This window comes from Sminthopsis crassicaudata, chromosome 2 (genome assembly GCF_048593235.1).
Source record: "Sminthopsis crassicaudata isolate SCR6 chromosome 2, ASM4859323v1, whole genome shotgun sequence".
NCBI classification, from domain to species: Eukaryota; Metazoa; Chordata; class Mammalia; order Dasyuromorphia; family Dasyuridae; genus Sminthopsis; species Sminthopsis crassicaudata.
The window spans coordinates 110,705,646-110,723,363 of NC_133618.1; the positions used below are offsets into that span (position 1 = coordinate 110,705,646).

The following is a 17,718-nucleotide window of genomic DNA, read 5'->3' on the forward strand; positions in this document are numbered from 1 at the left end:
TCTCTATTGCACTTTTCACAATCCTAGAGCAATTCTAGTTTCAGGTGCACATAAGCAAAGTCATGTCCAGTAACATTGTCTCAATAACAATGGCAAGTGTGTTGGTTTTTCACCCACTAATTTAAAAGCATAGTCCTTCAATAGAAAGCATAGGGCAAAGCCTCTTCCCAGGCCACCATATGGCAAGTAGCCACAGGAGGAGCAAGCAGGCCCATTGTCCATTTACAGAATTTATATATTGCATATCACCCAAGACAGTCCATTTCAGCTGCAACACTGGAACTGTCTGCTGTCTCTGGTGTCATGGTGAGGAGGGACATTGCTGCCATCAGCGTCTGGAGGGCTGCTGACATCTGGCTGGTCCCTCTGGGATGTTGTCTGGTCCTTCTCTTGGATCCCCAGGTTACAAATGTTTCTGGTGGGGATGAACTCTGCTGCTGGATCTGCACCTAGGAAAGAATATACCCAGGGCCCAACTTGGGCCTTTCCAAATGCCATCCAGGCCTTTCCACATCACAGTGGAAACAAAGTTGTTGTCAAAAAGATTAACAAAAGTCAGACAAAAGTTAATCAATCTGTCACTTTAGCTGCACTTTCTGTGTATGCCCGAAGTGCATTGCTAAGGTAAAATGCAAGAATTTAAAAATGTAAAACCAAAATAATTTAAAAGTGTAAAACCGAAATAGATTAAAAATGTAAAACCAAAATAACTTAAAAATATAAAATCAAAATAGTAATATAAAATCAAAATACCTTAAAGATGTAAAATCAAAATAACTTAAAAATACAAAATCAAAAGTATTTAAAAATGTAAAATCAAAATTTAAAAATTGCACGCAATCACATATATTTATTGACACATCTTGTGCATATCCCAAAATTCCCTTCTCTTGTTTAGAAGAGAAGATCTTGGAGATATAGTCTGTGCAGTAATGACTTTACTAATAGGATTATGAGAAATGCCAGTGGAATGGGCAAAGTCAAATTCAATGCAAAAACGCCTAAAGGCAAAATATTTGTAAGCCAATCCATAAACTGTCTTAAATGCATGTGAAATTTCTACAATGGAAAAATGGTTGATCACATGTCTAGCTACTTCTCCAGATTGGAATGAAGCCATAATATCCATTGGTCTTAAAACATTAAATTTCAAAACATAAGAGTTTTGTCCTATAGGGAGCATAGGAGAGTGAAAAGAAAGATAAGCTATGTAGCTTTTTGCCATTCTCCTAGCTTCTTTAGTTATCACAATTTATAATCAGCAGCCTGATTATAAAAGATATGATTTGAAGGTCCGCTCTGAAAATGGACATGTAGGGTATATTTATCTGAGCGCTTTCTCACTCGCTCTCGAAGTTCTTAAAAGAGTGATACCTTTTCAGTGGCCTGCCACTCATACAGTTAATGAAAAAAGAACACTCTGCTATATCCCTGAATTCTTTTGCCTAAAAATCAAAGTTTGAGTTTCTGATACCGAATTGTACTTCAGGAGTGTGAATCGATAAATCTGATATTACTTTTCCTCCTGGGTGGGTCAAAGATCACACACTGTCTATTTATTCTAGTGATTAAAACAGCAATTTTCCAAACCATTCTAAACATAAACACTGTTTTATAAGTACTCGTAGGGAGTTGGGAAATCAACCCCACCTGTGGAAGTAGAAAATCCACAAGGTAAGAAAAGAGGAGTTTCAACTCTCCAAAGACTATCCTAGCAGTTTTACAAGTATAAAACTGTACTCTCTCTAACTGCAAGAGCTTATGCTTGTAAGGTAGAAATTAACTGAACTGTATTTTTAAATTTTTTCTGAATATTATAGTCAATACCCCATAATTCCTTTTTGTCTTGGACCATAAAGCCTACTCCTGTCTTTTGAAATGAAGACACAGGAGTTTTGAATGGATTAATGGACAGTGCTGATGATATTATAGCCCTTCCTTTTCCTCCTCCTCCTTCTCCCTTGGCCCAGGAAAGTGGGGCTGAGGGAAGAGGGTCAGGAATTGGAAAATTCCCCAAAGGCTGATTTAGAATCCAACCCAAGCTTTGCACATAAGAACTAAACTTCTTTTCAATGGAAGAGTAATCAATAAATTCCTTAAAACAATATCAATCATTTCATGTATAAACTTTATAAATCACTATAGAAAGGTAAACTTTATAAGATCATAGCTCTTGAGCTGGAAGGGACTTTAGAAGTTATCTAGTATAACCCCTTATTTTACAAATAAGGAAACAACCCCGGGGAGATGAAACCCAAGGTCACAAAAATAATGAGCTTCAAAAGTAAGGTTTGAATTCATGTCCTCTGACTCCAGAGCCATTGCTTTTTCCACTGTATTACACTGTCTGTCTGCTCATTGTATAAACTCCTTTTTAAAAAGGTAAGTAAACCTCTAAATATTTTTTTCTTTTGTTGTTTATGACCAGTTACTTTGTAATTTTTTTTAGCATGGCTAGTATTTCCTCTACCCCAAAAAATATTTAGAAAGAAGATCATTACTAATCCATGCCTTCCCGTCTTGTTACAACCCTTGTCTTTGTCCTTATATTTCTTAAACTGATTTTAAAATTTACATTATTTTGCATTTTAAAACAGTAACAAAGGGTTTTTAGTATTTCATTCCCTTCTTTCTTCATTTACTAATCTCCCTCCTCCTGTAATTGCTTGAAATCCTTATTTAAGCGACTAAGATTGGTTGTCACACTAGGAATTATGCCTGTTTATTTAATTTCTTTGTGCTGTTTTTAGAAAGTTTTTTTAAAGTCTTGCATAAAATAATATACATTTGTGTCAATTGCTAATAACCAAAAGCAGATTGTTCACCTATGAAGTTTCATTTTTGTCAAAAGTTATTTTTAGTAAGTACATAAAATTTGAAATTTAGTAGGCTACCAGAATAATAAAATTCTACAAACTTGTTTCAAATCTATATCTTTAGTTTTTTTCTAACTGTTTGTAATAAATATGGGTTGGACTCACCTTTTCAAACTGTGCTAATTTCTTTGTAATTTTTTAAATGAAGGCCAAATATGGTGATTCATGTATGTGATGAAGCAAAAAATCTGAAAGAAGATTTTACTTGCCCTCGAGATCTTTTGATATCAGAAATGAAGTATTTTGCTGAATATCTCTCTGTGGATGCCCAGCGCTGGGAGGAGGTAGACATTTCAGTTCACTGTGATGTTCACATCTTCAACTGGTTGATACAGTATGTGAAAAGGAACTCTAAGGAGAATGAAAATTGTGATATACCCACTTTAGGTAAAAGTGCTTATTTAGTACAAGCTATTCATTAAGAAGTTGGAATGCCATCCAATAGTTGCTTTATAGATGCAATAATGCAATGGGGAAAATTGTTTCAAAGTATAGTGTTCATTTAAATCCACATTGGTATTAATGTCTTTTAGAAAACTGACACATCATCCCTTTTTATAAATTAATAAATTATAATAGTTTCTGATAAGAGGATAGCTCTCCAGATATTAAAAATGACATTTTCCAAATCAATTTTTAGAGGATAAAGACTTGTAGCCATATAATGTATTCTCTAATAAAAATATCTTAAACAAAATTAAAATTTTTCTTTATAGCCTTTCCCATTGGATTTATAGCACATGTTAACTTCCTCATCAGTACTAACACTTAAAAACCTGGTATTCTTTGAAATGATAATACATATTTGTCTTGACAGGTTGGTGTTTTTCATCAGCATATGGATATCTCCACTAATATCAATCTTTAGCTTCTAGTCTGAGACAATTGTCTAAGATAAACTGAGAGGGTAAAACCACTTGTCCATAGCAATACAGCCACTATACTTTCAGAAGAATTAAGAGTCCAAGACTTTTCAATTCTAAGACTCCTCCCATTATGTAATACTATCAGTGGTCAAGTTAATCTGATAAGCAAGATAAATCATGAAGCTGCCATAATTAGACAGGAAGCTGTATGCTTCTTAGCTCCAATAAATGTCCATATGAAATAATACCTTAAATAACCATACTTCAAAATAGGAACAAAATATTTATTATTTTAGGAACTGAAAGTATTGCTCTTACTCCCAGCTACATTTCTTAAAATTCACTTATTCTATATTTAGAAAGTAGTTTCAGATTCTCTTTACTAGTGATATTTTACTTCTCTTTAGAAGTCTTATAATTATCTAAAATACTGATCATAGCTCTATTTGGAACAACATTAATGATATCAAATCATCTCAGCTTCTCTGTATTTTTCTAGTGAGGAAGTATGATAATTTACCTTCTTGAAATGTGGGATTTAATTGATTTACTCTTTATTTTTTCACTTATTTTGAGGGGTGAAAAGGGATTTTGAATATGGTTGGTATGTGTCCAGTGAAGATTTGCTGCTCATTTTCAGTAAATCCTAAACTTAATTTTGAATTTACTAATGTGTATTGGAGCTGTATTATATAAAATGATCTACATTTCATTGCTTTTCACAGCTAAATCTGTTATATGGAAATTCTGTCACAAATAAAGGAAGAGATATGTGAACTAATCATTTTTCTCATTTATTTTTAGAACCAGGAAATGTCATTTCAATTCTAATTTCTTCTGAATTTTTGAAGATGGATTCATTAGTAAGTATTTGTAGAGTCCTAAGCCTTTTACTACATCAGTATTTTACTTCGTTGTATTGGGAATGCTCGATCACCAGATACATCTTGATTTTTTTATTCTTCAGGTATCTGAAAGTCCTGCCACATCTTTTCATTCCAAATTGTTCAATTAAAATGAATCTAATATCCCTTTTAGAAACATGTTTTTGAGAATAATTTACTAGCTCTTAGAGATTCCAATTTTGAGGAATGTGAGAGAAGATCAGAGATGATAATGAGATTAAAAAATGTAAAGTTCTTTGCAAAACTTAAAATGTTGTACAAATGTGAGTTGTTATATATCAGTAAAAGTAGAGACCTCATTCTTAGATGGGATGAAGCAAAACAATCACATGTTTGGCTCCAAACTAATTTTATTCTGACAGCCAAACTTTTAAGGAAGAATATAGGCATACCAAAAAATTAATAAATGCTCATGTCTAGGCTTGGTGTTATCCGTTAAAACATCAACATAAATGGTACTGTAATATCCATTTTAAAAAAAAATGCAATGGGGGCAGCTAGAACACAAGCCCTGAAGTCAAGAGTTCAAATCTGGTTTCAGACACTTAACACTTCCTAGATGTGTGACCCTGGGCAAGTCACTTAACCCCAATTGCCTCAGGGAGAAAAAAAAAAAAGCAATGATAAATAGTACTTTTATTTTTCTGCAACCTTTTATATATTATCATCATTGGACTACCAACTAGACTCCTAAAGCTCCATTTTGGATCTTCCCAGTTCCACCAAACATTTATTAAGCCTGTTATATGTAAGACCTTAGTGAAAGACATAAGCAAAATAGTTGCAGGCCTCAAAGAATTTGTGATCTACCATTATATGGAACATGTTCATAGATAATTAAATGCAAAGTAATTTCAGGACAGAAAGAGAATACCAAGATGCAAGGGTAAAGCCTTATATCTTAAGGGAAGGCTTGAGCTGTGCTTAAAGCAATCTACGGATTCAAAGAGAAAGAGATGAGAAAGGAATGCATTCCAGGTGCACAAGACCACTGTGACATGACACAGAATGTTGCAGACAATGGCATGGCAATATTGTCTTGGGGGTCCCATTTGGCAGCCTAGTGGAAAATGGCAATGGAAAATGGAGATAATGAAGGTGAGAAGTGAGGTGGGTGAACCAGCTAGAGAGGAGACGAGATGCTGAGAAAGGAAGGAGGAATGACTAAAAACTAGTTGAATGGGAGGGAGGCAAGAAGGCAAATCCAGGTGACAAGAAGGAGGCCTCCATGACTTTTCCCTTTTCCTCATCCCCCACATTTAATTTGTTCCCAAGTTTCATTGATTTTAGATCCACATCTCCTGCACTCACTATCTTCTCTGCTACTTCCCCAGCCTCCCTACTCCAGGTCCTCATTGCAGTAGTTTATTCATTAGTATCCTTGCTTTTGGTCTTCCTCTAGATAGCTACTAAATGAATATTCTTAAAAAATAAATGTGATTAGGCTAAATGTATACTATTTCAAAGTCCGATTCTTTTTGTTCAGCAAAACAACTGTTTGGTCATGTATACATATATTGTATTTAATTTATACTCTAATATATTTAACATGTATTGGTCGACCTGCCATCTTGGGGAGGGGGGGAAGGAGGGGAAAAATTGGAACAAATGGTTTGGCAATTGCCAATGTTGTAAAATTACCCATGCAAATATCTGGTAAATAAACACTATTATTTTAAAAATAAATAAATAAATGTGATTAAGCGGTTCACCTTTTCAGAAATCTTGCATGGCTCCTGTTGGTCTCTAGGATAAAATAAAAAAATCTTCAACCTAGTATTTTAAAGCCATCCACACTAGATGAAACACCTCTGTTATAGTCCAATTGGCACACTAGGAGTTTGCAATACAAACTGTTTTCCTGTTTCTTCCTGGAATGCTCTTCTTCCTCACCTCTGCCTCTTAGAAACCTCTCTTCCTTCAGTCACTACCTCCTACATGGCATGAAATATTGTGTTTATATATTCTCACCACTCACCATGATGCTGGTCTCTTGCACATCCTAAGCATTTAATAAATTTTTTCTTGAATTGTAGCTTAACATCATGTAATCTTCATTAAAGTTCTACTCTAATTCTTTATCTTGGCTGGACTCTCCTGAGGGCTTTACCAATAGATCATCTTACAGACCCTCCTAAGCCAGAATACCTTTGATGCATGGTCTCAGAGATAGACTCTTGTTGGGTCTTATCTGAATATCAACTTCCGTTCAGAAAGGTTCATTACTTAAAACTGACTGTAGTCCATTTTTATTGTTTCCTAGAGTAAATCATAAAACTTAATTGTGAAGGGTTTTGAACTTTGCAAAAAAAAAAAAAAGTTCTCATGACTTTCAGACTCATTAAAATGTTTTTCATTGTTAATTCTAAAAATTTTTCACAAATGTCATATTTATTTTTTATGTAAATTTGGACTCAATGACTGATGAAACTATATCTGAATTATACCACAATGTTGTTTGTAATCATATTAAGCTTACAAAATTTTCATAATTTGGGGTCTTGAAAAGTCACAATAGACCAAGCATACTATGAAGATATGGTTCAGCCTAATGATAGGACTTTCAGATTATGTGCCATGAGTTGGAAAACTTTAAAACATTCAGAAATACCTAAGAATACAGAAGTATTCTTAAGTATTTTATTCTGTAAATTTAAAACATTATCTGCCACATCACCTGTGCAATGGTATTAATACTAGACAAAATTTCGTGTTATGTACTTGGGTTAATCCCACCATAAATGTTTATTGTGTGACCTTGTTGATATAGAAAAACATCAGCATTCATCCTAGCATTTTCAATATTCATTGTCTTTTTTTCTTCTTTGTAGGTTGAACAGTGTATTCATTATTGCCATAAACACATGAATGCTATAGTATCCACCCCATGCAACATGAATTGTATTAATGCAAACCTCCTTACACGTATAGCTGATCTGTTCACACATAATGAAGTTGATGATGTAAAGGACAAAAAAGATAAGTTTAGGAGGTAAATTTCAAAGCTTAAATTTGAAATTCATCATTTTTCCTTTAAAAAGTAAATCTGTTTTATCTTTGAATATTTTTAGAACCTTATATGTGAAATATCCTTCTTGCAGAAAAGATGTCAACTGAATGGTCAATAATTTTAAAACATTTAAATAAATACATTTTAAAAATACTTTTTGGAAACACATACACTGGTAGATGGTTTTAGACTCAAAACAACCTTGAATATTAGGGAAAAACACTTGAGTACTTGGGTTTTATCCTGACCCAGTAGACTTAAGTCACTTACTATGTCTCATATCTGTTTCCTTCTTGTGTCTCACAGAATTATAAGAAAGAGGCTATTAACAAAATAGAAAAATACTACACAATTATAAAAGTTACATCCAGGTAGGAAAAATATGACTGTAGTTGAGATAAAGTACTTCAAACAGAAGGTGGCTGAACTCTACAAATCTTTAATTTTTTTGTTTGAATTGGTTTTGGTTTTCTATTTAAAGTATTCTTTGGATATAGCTACTTAAGTAATTTTAGCATCTTTCCCTTCTACCCAATCCTTCTTACAATCTAGTTCAGGCCCTTATTACCTCATACTTCTACCATAGTACAAAACCCATTTTCTTGCCTCAACCTACCTTTTATAGCTTTATATTTCACCACACTCCTGCATATGAATCCTGTTCTCCAACCAAATTGGTCTGTGTTCCATTCTTTGAATGCAACAGGTATTTGACCTTCATAATTTTTGCCTGTGCTATTATCTCTGATAGAAATGCCTTCTCTCACAACCTCTGCCAACTAAATTCCTATTTCTTCTTTCCTCTTATAGCCCAACTACATCTTCTACTGTAAATTTCTCAGATCTTTCTAGTTGAGTGATTTTTCCATCCTGTGAATGACCTCCTACAACATTTAGTCTCTGAATCATTCATATGTAACTTATACTTCCTTTTTTGTAGATGGTTTGGGGTTTTTTGTTCTTTGATATCTCCCAAATTGGATTCATCAAAATAAGGATTATGTCATATACTTCTGTGTAGCACTTATTTTAAATAACTTTCAACAGTTTCTTGCTTATAACTGTGGAAAGAGAGCCAGCCTCAAACCAGGAAAAAAAAAAAGTCCTTTCCCTGACACATGCTGAGTGGTGAGTAAATCACTCAGCCTCTTAATGCCTCCAGCAGCCACTGGAGAAAATGTCTTTATTTTCACCTGGGCATTGTTGGCCTTTGCATCTTCAAACTTTCCCCTATTTGAGGACTGTAATCAGTTTATGTGCCATTGCTCTAGAAAGGATACATTAATGAATTTCTGTATTGTCCATCTTAGCATCTTTGTGACTTCCCAGATCAAAACCCCATTCCCTGACCACTGCTCCCTTTAGAATATAAGCTCCTTGATATTGGGGATTCTTACTTTGCATTAGAATCCCTAGTATTTGACACAGAATAACCAATCCTCAAATACTTTTCATTCTAAAAAAAAAAAATTGATGCTATTCACTAGTAAAGGGAGTTTCCTTCCACATCAGGGCTTCCTTACATGTACTAACATGTACTAAAATTGCCCTCTCCAAGGTAACCAGTGATCTCTCAATAACCAAATCTGGCAACTGTCAAAATGATATTCTTAAAGTATGGTATTGATCATGTCACTCTCCTGCTCAAGACTCTCTTTAAGTTCCTTATAATCTTTAGGGTAAAATACAAACTTCTTTTTGGATTTTAAAGCTCTTCACAATCTGACATCAGCCTTTTTCAAGCTTACTGCTCATTACTTTCCTTCATGTAATTCATGTTATAACTGACTTACTTGATGCCCCTAATCAACAAGATCTCATTTTCATTTTTTGGCATACTTATTTCCTCCCATGCCCCCCATCTGTAATGAATTCCCTACCCAACTCTGCTTTATAATATCCTTCATTTCTTTTTTTTTTTTTTTTTTTTTTTTTTTTTTTTTTTTTTAATTTCCTCTGAGGCTGGGGTTAAGTGACTGGCCCATGGTCACACAGCTAGGAAGTGTTAAGTGTCTGAGACCAGATTTGAATTCGGGTGGTCCTGAATTCAAGGCTGGTGCTCTATCCATTGCGCCACCTAGCTGCCCCCATGATATGGTATAAACTCTTGGACTTTGCTTTTTGTCTCACAATTTCACAACTTCAGAGTTGGATGATACCTTAGTGGCCTTCTAGAAAAACCTATACCCAAAAAAAGAATTTCTCTTGTAACAGTTGTAACTTATCTCTCCTCATAGACAATAATCCTTAAGAGCAGGGACTATTCCCTTTTTGTGTAGTGTAGATGCTTAATAATTAATTAAATTATTAATATTTATATAGCTTTAATATATATTACATATATATATTTTATATATATATCAGCTATATTATATAGCTTTAATATTCATATATATAAATACATAATATATAAAATCTCATTTGAGATATCTTGTGAGGTAGGTAGTAAAATAGTAAAATCTCCATTTTACAGGTGAGGGGACTGAGGTTTAAAGTTTGAACAACTTGCTCAGGGTCACTCTGATGCTAACATATGCTGTGTTTGAGGGAAGATTTGAACTCGGGTGCTTGAATCCCTAACCACATTTTCACTGCATTGTGCCTCAAACTCCTGTTTCCCCATGGAGCCCCTTCCATTTGAGAACGTCACTAATTCTCAAGTTTTTCCTAACATCAAGCCAAAATTTGCTTCTTGGTCATTTCAGTCCCCTAAGCTTGTTCTGTTCTCTGGGACCAAACAGAGCACTTGTCCCTTTCTATAGGGCCCTTGAGATGCTTGGGCTGTCCTGTATCTTCTCTTAAAACTAAATATCTTGGTTTCCTTTAACTGTTTCTTCTTCAAGCCAGACTCCAGGCTTGCCCTTCCCTAGGTGTTTTGTACCGAGTACAAACTCGGTAACCACATTTTGTCTGATCGGCTCTGAGTGCAGGATTATTAACCTAGGACCTGGATTCAAATCACTATGAGTGTTTCTCAGTTTCCTCATCTACAAAAAGAGGAAATTGCTCTACATGGCCTCTGAGGTTATTCCACCTAGCAACTCTATGAGCTAATGGCCCCGGGATCTCCTTATTACTGAAGTCATGTTCTCAACATATCTCAAGATTGAAGTAGCCTTTTTAGCCGCTCACATCATTCTCTTGACTTATGTTGAACATGTAGTCTACTTAAACCCCCAGATCTTTTTCCAGATAAACTTACCATATTTTGTTTTGTTTTGTTTTGTTTTACTGTGTATTTGATAAAGTTCAATTTTTAACCTAAATGTAATAATTCGTTTACCCATACTGGATTTTATCTTATTAGAATCAACCTGTTGTGCTAGCCTATTTGCCTCCCAGACTAGTGCCACCCATAGATTTGATGAGCGTGACCTCCCTCCCTTTGTCCAAGTCACTTATACGATGTTCAGGAGTACAGAAGAAAGTTACGTGACACCAGAGACATCCTACCTAGTAGATCCAGGACTGTTGATGATGACTCTTTGAATCCAACCAATTCTCAGTTTGATTGTTATATTATGTATTTATTATATTATATGTGTTCTTTGTCTTGTAATCTCACCTGAGTTTTTAAGCTTCAGGTGGAAAGAATCCTAAAGACCCTCAAGTCCAACTCCTTTATTTAACATATGAGGACACAGACTGGGCATCAGGGAAAGGGGAGATTGCTGCCTTGGCTAAGGTCACCCAACTAACAAGAGTCTTCCTGACTTCATCCTCTGTGTGTGTACCTCACTTGTCTTTCATTGTTTTCAACCGACTTCCTCTTTCTTTCTATCCCAGTACTTATCACTGCCTGCCACATAACAGGCTCAAAACATAGATCATAGTCAGTTCATTGTGTTATGAGTAACATCTGTACTCAATTCCTTAATAAATAGAAGGCACACCCAACTTCCTTTTCTTTGTATTAAGCAATACTGACCTCTTCTTTTATGTCACCTATTTGACTGCCTTAATGCTTTTATCATTTAGCAAATGTTTATTTTGTTCTGTTCTCTCAATAAATGTTTATTTACTCTAAATCTAGCATCAGTATCTGTCACATTTTTGATCCTTAATAAATACTGAAATCACAGGCCTATACAGAAAAATCTATATATTTAAGACAAGTTTTTCTTAGAAGAAGGTAATGAACTCTTCAATCTAAAATTTCTATTTTTTTCCCTCTGATGCTCTGATTGTTAGAGCCATTCTAATGAAAGGGAATCATAGTAGCCAGAACATATATCAGTAGGCACGGAAAAGATTATACATTAATTCATTGAATCTATGAAATCATCACCATGATGAATCTTCTTTAACCTCCAATCCAGTGCCTACAATATTTTTTGCTTTTTCAGCATATTTTTCCTTATTGGCAGGAAAAAGCTTATCTTATCTGATTTTCCTACAACATCCAACTTTGATTAAAACATCACCTCTTTACAATAATTTGCATAACAAACTACAACAAAATTACATAATGTTAACCCATCAAGTAGAGCTAAGGCAAGAATTTTCCTAATTACTTTGCCTCCTGTACAGTTGAATGTTTTGTTTTTTTTTCCATAGTACTACCCAGTAATATTTATGTCAAAATCAAAATACATAGTTGCAATCAGTTCAAGAGATATATTTGTCATTAACAGTAAACTTTTTTGTAAGAAGATTGAAAGACTTTTTGATCCAGACTACCAGAACCCAGATTCTCGGAATAGTGCAGCTACGTTATACAGGTAAAATTATTCAATATTAATTATGTGATAGACATTTTACACTGAATCATATATTCCTAATTACAAATTTGAATGTTTCTGTTTTGTTTTAGATGCTGTTTGTGTAAGAAACTTCTAACTAAAGAAACAGAAACAAGAATTCCTTGCATTCCAGGAAAAATCAACATAAACCAACATGGAAACATTGTTTATATTCACATAAGGTGTGGTAAAAGTAAATGCTAAATTTCCTTTGGTGTAAACTTTTCATATGTTTACAGAAATATTTTCACGCCTCTAAGTGGAGAGAAGAGAACATAGAAGATACTAGGGAAGTAGACTGATCAAGACTGGGCAACTGACTAGTCATGAAAGGTTTAGGAGAATGAAGAGTCAAGGATTCCTTGTAGGTTCTGAACCTGGTTCACAGTATTATCTCAAATAACAGACCATTTTATTAATTAGTTAATTAATGATGCTTGTTATTATATGTGAAGAGCTATGAGTAATACTATTTTTCAGTTTTGTTTACATCAATGGAGTAATACTTTGTATATACTATATTCAGTGGTACTAAAGTTTTACCCTTAACCTTAAGGACTCCTGCTGTTTTTGTTCTTCAATAAAGAGCTTTCAAGGTGAACCATTATGCTGTTTCACACTGTATATGCATATTTTATAATGCTGATTTTTTTTTAAGTATTAAAAATAAGAAATGGTCAAGAAATTGGTTAATTGGGAGAGATGTGATACAATGATAACATATTTGCAGTTACCAAGAATGTTATCAGATTGTTACAACATATGCATCCATAATAATTTCTATGACTCAAAGTTTGCCCTTCCCCTGGCACTTCACTTAATTCATATGATTATGGATGACTAAGAGAATATATGTAAAGCAAATACTATACAAATGCTAACCCTTAGAATAATGATTACAAAAATAATTTGAATAAAATAAAAAAAAGACACTCTCCAAGATTCATTGTAACTGGATTCAGCCTACAGGATTCTTAATAAATATGAAAAACAAATTCTTCTAAGAAACAATAATAATAGATACAACTCTATAGTTAATACTAGAGGTATCTTCCTATTTTACCCATGAGTAAAATGAGGCTTCCCTGTAGTTGCTGTATGTAACTTAACTGTAAGGATGTGAACTCAGTTTTACTGACTCTACATCCTGTAGCTACCATACCAAAATGCCTTACATATAGTTTCCCTTCCTCTTCCATCCTATTTCATGTCAAACTAATCATTTAAGATGCTTTGCTAGGAGTAGAAGCCTTAGTTTGTTTGATTTTTTTTTTAAGTCTAAAATAAACAAAGTATTTAAGTTGCTGTTCATTAAAATAAGATTACTTATCTTCTCCTCAGAGATAAAACTTGGGAAGTTCATGAATATTTGGCTAGTCTTTTTGAGGAATTAAAGTCTTGGAGAGATGTATATTGGAGATTATGGGGTACCGTCAATTGGCTGACGTGTTCTAGATGTCACCAAGTGAGTACTTCTGTCTTCCTTTCTTCCTGCTCACTGTCTACATGAGAGAAACAAAATATTGTGTGTGTGTGTGTGTGTGTGTGTGTGTGTGTGTGTGTGTGAATCCTAATTGTATGCTCAGAGTCACACAGCTAATGAGAATTAAGTGTCTGAGGCTGGATTTGAACTCGGGTCCTCCTGATTTCAAGGCCAGCACTATATCCACTGTGCCCTCTAGCTGTCCCAAGAAGCAAAATCTTATAGTCAGATATCAGGTGATGTTTCCATGTTTGCATCTGACAGTTTCAAAAGTAAATAGATATATTTTTCTTTGTGAAAACAAGGGAACAATGAGGCTTTCACTTACATTCTATAGTAGACTTTATTTTTATAGTGTATGGTACTAAAAGTATAAAGAATTATGCTAAACTCCAATGCTTATTTTTCTTTAATTAAATTTATTTTTTGTTGCATTTTAAGTTCCAAATTGTCTCCCTCTCTTTCTCCCTCTCCCACACTTTGACACAGATAATTAATATATACAAAACAATTATAAGCATATTTTTTCCAGTTATTTCTCAGGAAGTGGATAGCATCTTCCTTCATAGATCCTTTATAGTTGATTTGAGTATTCATAGTACTCAGAATAACTTAGTTGTTCACAATTATTCTTCAAACAATATTGCTTTTATTGAATACAATGTTTTCTTAATTCTACTAATTTCCCTTTTCACTATTTCATGCAAATCTTTCCATATTTTTTAAATCAATCTGTTCATCATGTTTTACTGCACAGTAATACTTCATCACAATAATATTCCACAGTCATAATACCATATTAGTCATTTCCCAATTTAAAAGCATTTCCTCAATTTCTGGTTCTTAGTCATCACAAAGAAAGCTACTATAAATATTTTAGAACATGGGTTTTTTCCTTTTTCCCTGATGACTTTGGAAAATAGATCTGATAGTTGTATTACTGAATCAATTACACAGTTTTATAATACCAAACAGAATTCCATATTGCTCTCCAAAATGATTAATTCAGTTCACAGTTCTACCAGGAGTCCATTTGTATTCCAATTTTTTATATCCCCTCCAACATTTTTCACTTTTCCCATCTTATCATTTTAGCCAATCTAATAGTAAAGTTTTTTATTTGCATTTCTCTAATCAATAATGATTTAGAGTATTTTTTCATATGATGATATGTGTGTATGTATCATTTTTATTCCTTCATAAAAATGCCTCTTCATGTCCTTTGACCATTTATCAATTGGACAGTGACTCATATTATTTTTGACAAAGTTTTCTCTGTCTCTCTGATTTTCTCTTTTTTCTCTGTGTGTGCATATGTGTGTATAGATCTTTATCCAAGAAAATGGCCTACAAAATTTTTTCCTAGTTTTCTGCTTTCTTCTAGTCTTGGCTACATTGGTTTTATTTGTACAAAAACTATTTAATTTAATGTAATCAAAATTGTGCATTTTACTTCTATCTCTTTTTTATCCATAAATTCTTCTCCTATCCACACGTCTGATAAGAGATAATGAGATTATAAAATATAGATTATTAGAGTATAAGATATTACTGATAAGTAATATGTTTCATGTTCTTTTAGATTATATCTCCCTTTATATTTAGGTCCTTTATATTTATATGCTTTTTGACCTTATCTCGATAAATGGTATAAAATATTGAACTATATCCAGTTTCTGCCTGACTGCTTTCCAGTTTTCCCAATAATTTTTACCAAATAGTGTATTCTTATCCCAAAAGCTTAAATGTTTACATTTTTTTTTCAAATACAGGGTTGCTACAATTATTTGCTACTGTGTATTGTATGTCTACTCTGTTTTATTGATCCACCTTTCTGTTTCTTAACCAGAATCAGATTATGTTGCTTGTTGTTGATTATTATTGCTTGATAAACAAAATGCAAATATCATCTTAAATGGTTTCCTCCATCAAGGTATCTTCTGTATATGTATTAAGATATGCAAGGTTTTTTCCTTATTTTTGTGATACTAGATTTCTCTCTCAAACTCAGCCTGGAAATTCAGAGGCTATTCTTGGGCTGATGCTACAGGAACTTTGGCCTGTGCTGGTTCACTTTTTTCCAAATAACCAGTCGGGTGGTTGCCCCAATTCCCAAAGCTAACCATATTAATAGCAGATTTAATGCTGAAATCGAGTCAGCATTTACAGTTCCAAATTTGCAAGCTCATGAGCTCTGCTAGCTCTACACTCCCCAGGAGTTGGGAATACATCTAGTTGAAGATTTCTAATAAACAATTAGAGATGTGAGTATAGAGGTTTGGAGAGAGGTTGGAGCTGGATAAATTCATGTGAGGTCTGTCAGCAAAGGGATGATAATTGTCACCCAGAGAGTGCATTTAGTCTTGGGGCACATTGCCTTTTAATGAATAGAACCTGGATAAAGATCCAGCAGAGAAGACGAGGAAAGAACAGTCATTCAACAAAGAGTGGTCACATAGAGAAATTCAGGGAAACCCAAAAAGAAGAGTCCTTGGAGAAGAGTTTGTTTGACAGTTTCAAAGGCTGTAGAGAGGTCGAGGATGAAGATTGAAAAAAGGTCAGAACCACAATAGCAGAACTATAGGAAGAGAAGCAAAACCACTGAGCTCCTTTCCACAGAATCATTCCAAACATTTCCTAAACACACCTGACCAAATCCTGATGATTTCCCCAACCCACCTCTGCATGGAGAACCCTAAAGGGGAGGCCTGACACTGTGGACAGGGTCAAGCTGGGAGCACCAGGTGCCTGAGCACAACAGGGCCTTGGTAGATCCTGTACCCCAAGGCAAAAGGAGGTCCTAGGCCTCTTCCAGGGCACTGTGAAGGGATAAGCACAAACCGATAGATTTGTCTTCACCCAGTTATGAATCACAAATCTAGGGCAAACGGAGAAGAGGACCTATGTATGAAGGGTGTGTCCCCATTCTAAATAGGGAGACCCTGGGCCCTCCCTATGGGAAAAAAGGAAATTCAGAAGTCAGCAGCAGATATATGGTTTAGATTCCAGGCATAGAGTAGAGTCTCATTTCTAATTAACCTGGCCTACAGAGAAATAACCAAGGCAAGAATCCCAGATTAAAAGGAAAGCCTTCTGTCACTCTGAACCAACAGAGCTTTTCTCCTGGCTTATAGGAACAGTTTATAGCAGCAATCTCCTCTTGCTCAGATCCAAACCCAAATCAGGAACTATCAAAACTCACACTGGGTGGGAAGAAGAGGGACAGAAATTAGACTTTACCCTGAGACCACTTTGAGAGCAAAATCTCAGATATCCTGGAATAATACAGTACCTAGTGCTCCTAAGAAAGCAACAGGACCAGTCTAAGTATTCCGTCCAGAAGTGAGGCAGAGTCTAACCCTAACATCAAATTCAAAGTCAAGAAGAATGGGCAAATAAAAATAGCTTAGCACCATAAAGGGCTATTGTGGTGGCAGGGAAGATCAAAACATAAACCCAGAAGAAGAAAGGGGTTATGCAATATCTACATATGGCAAGAAACTGGAAACTGAGTGGATGCCCATCAGTTGGAGAATGGCTGAATAAGTTGTGGTATATGAATGTTATGGAATATTATTGTTCTATAAGAAATGACCAACAGGATGATTTCAGAGAGGCCTGAAGAGACTTACATGAACTAATGCTAAGTGAAGTGAGCAAAACCAGGAGATCATTGTACATGGCAACAACAAGGTTATATGATGATCCATTCTGATGGACATGCCTCTCATTAACAATGAGATGATTCAGGCCAGTTCCATTAGTCTTGTGATGAATAAAGCCATCCGTACCCAGTGAGAGGACTGGGGGAACTGAATGTGAACTGTAACATAGCA

At 34.5% G+C, this 17,718-nt stretch overlaps 1 protein-coding gene across 5 annotated transcripts in view; it reads left to right on the forward strand.

Moving 5' to 3' along the window:
• The window catches only part of SANBR (SANT and BTB domain regulator of CSR), a 68,291-nt gene that overhangs the window by 18,794 nt on the left and 31,779 nt on the right, over window positions 1-17,718 (forward strand). For all 5 annotated transcript variants that reach the window (XM_074286999.1, XM_074287001.1, XM_074286998.1 and 2 more), the window contains exons 5-10: window positions 3,025-3,263; window positions 4,547-4,605; window positions 7,479-7,639; window positions 12,292-12,378; window positions 12,471-12,581; window positions 13,741-13,864. In XM_074286999.1, coding sequence (XP_074143100.1) covers window positions 3,025-3,263; window positions 4,547-4,605; window positions 7,479-7,639; window positions 12,292-12,378; window positions 12,471-12,581; window positions 13,741-13,864 — 781 coding nt within the window. The remainder of the gene's footprint in view (window positions 1-3,024; window positions 3,264-4,546; window positions 4,606-7,478; window positions 7,640-12,291; window positions 12,379-12,470; window positions 12,582-13,740; window positions 13,865-17,718) is intronic.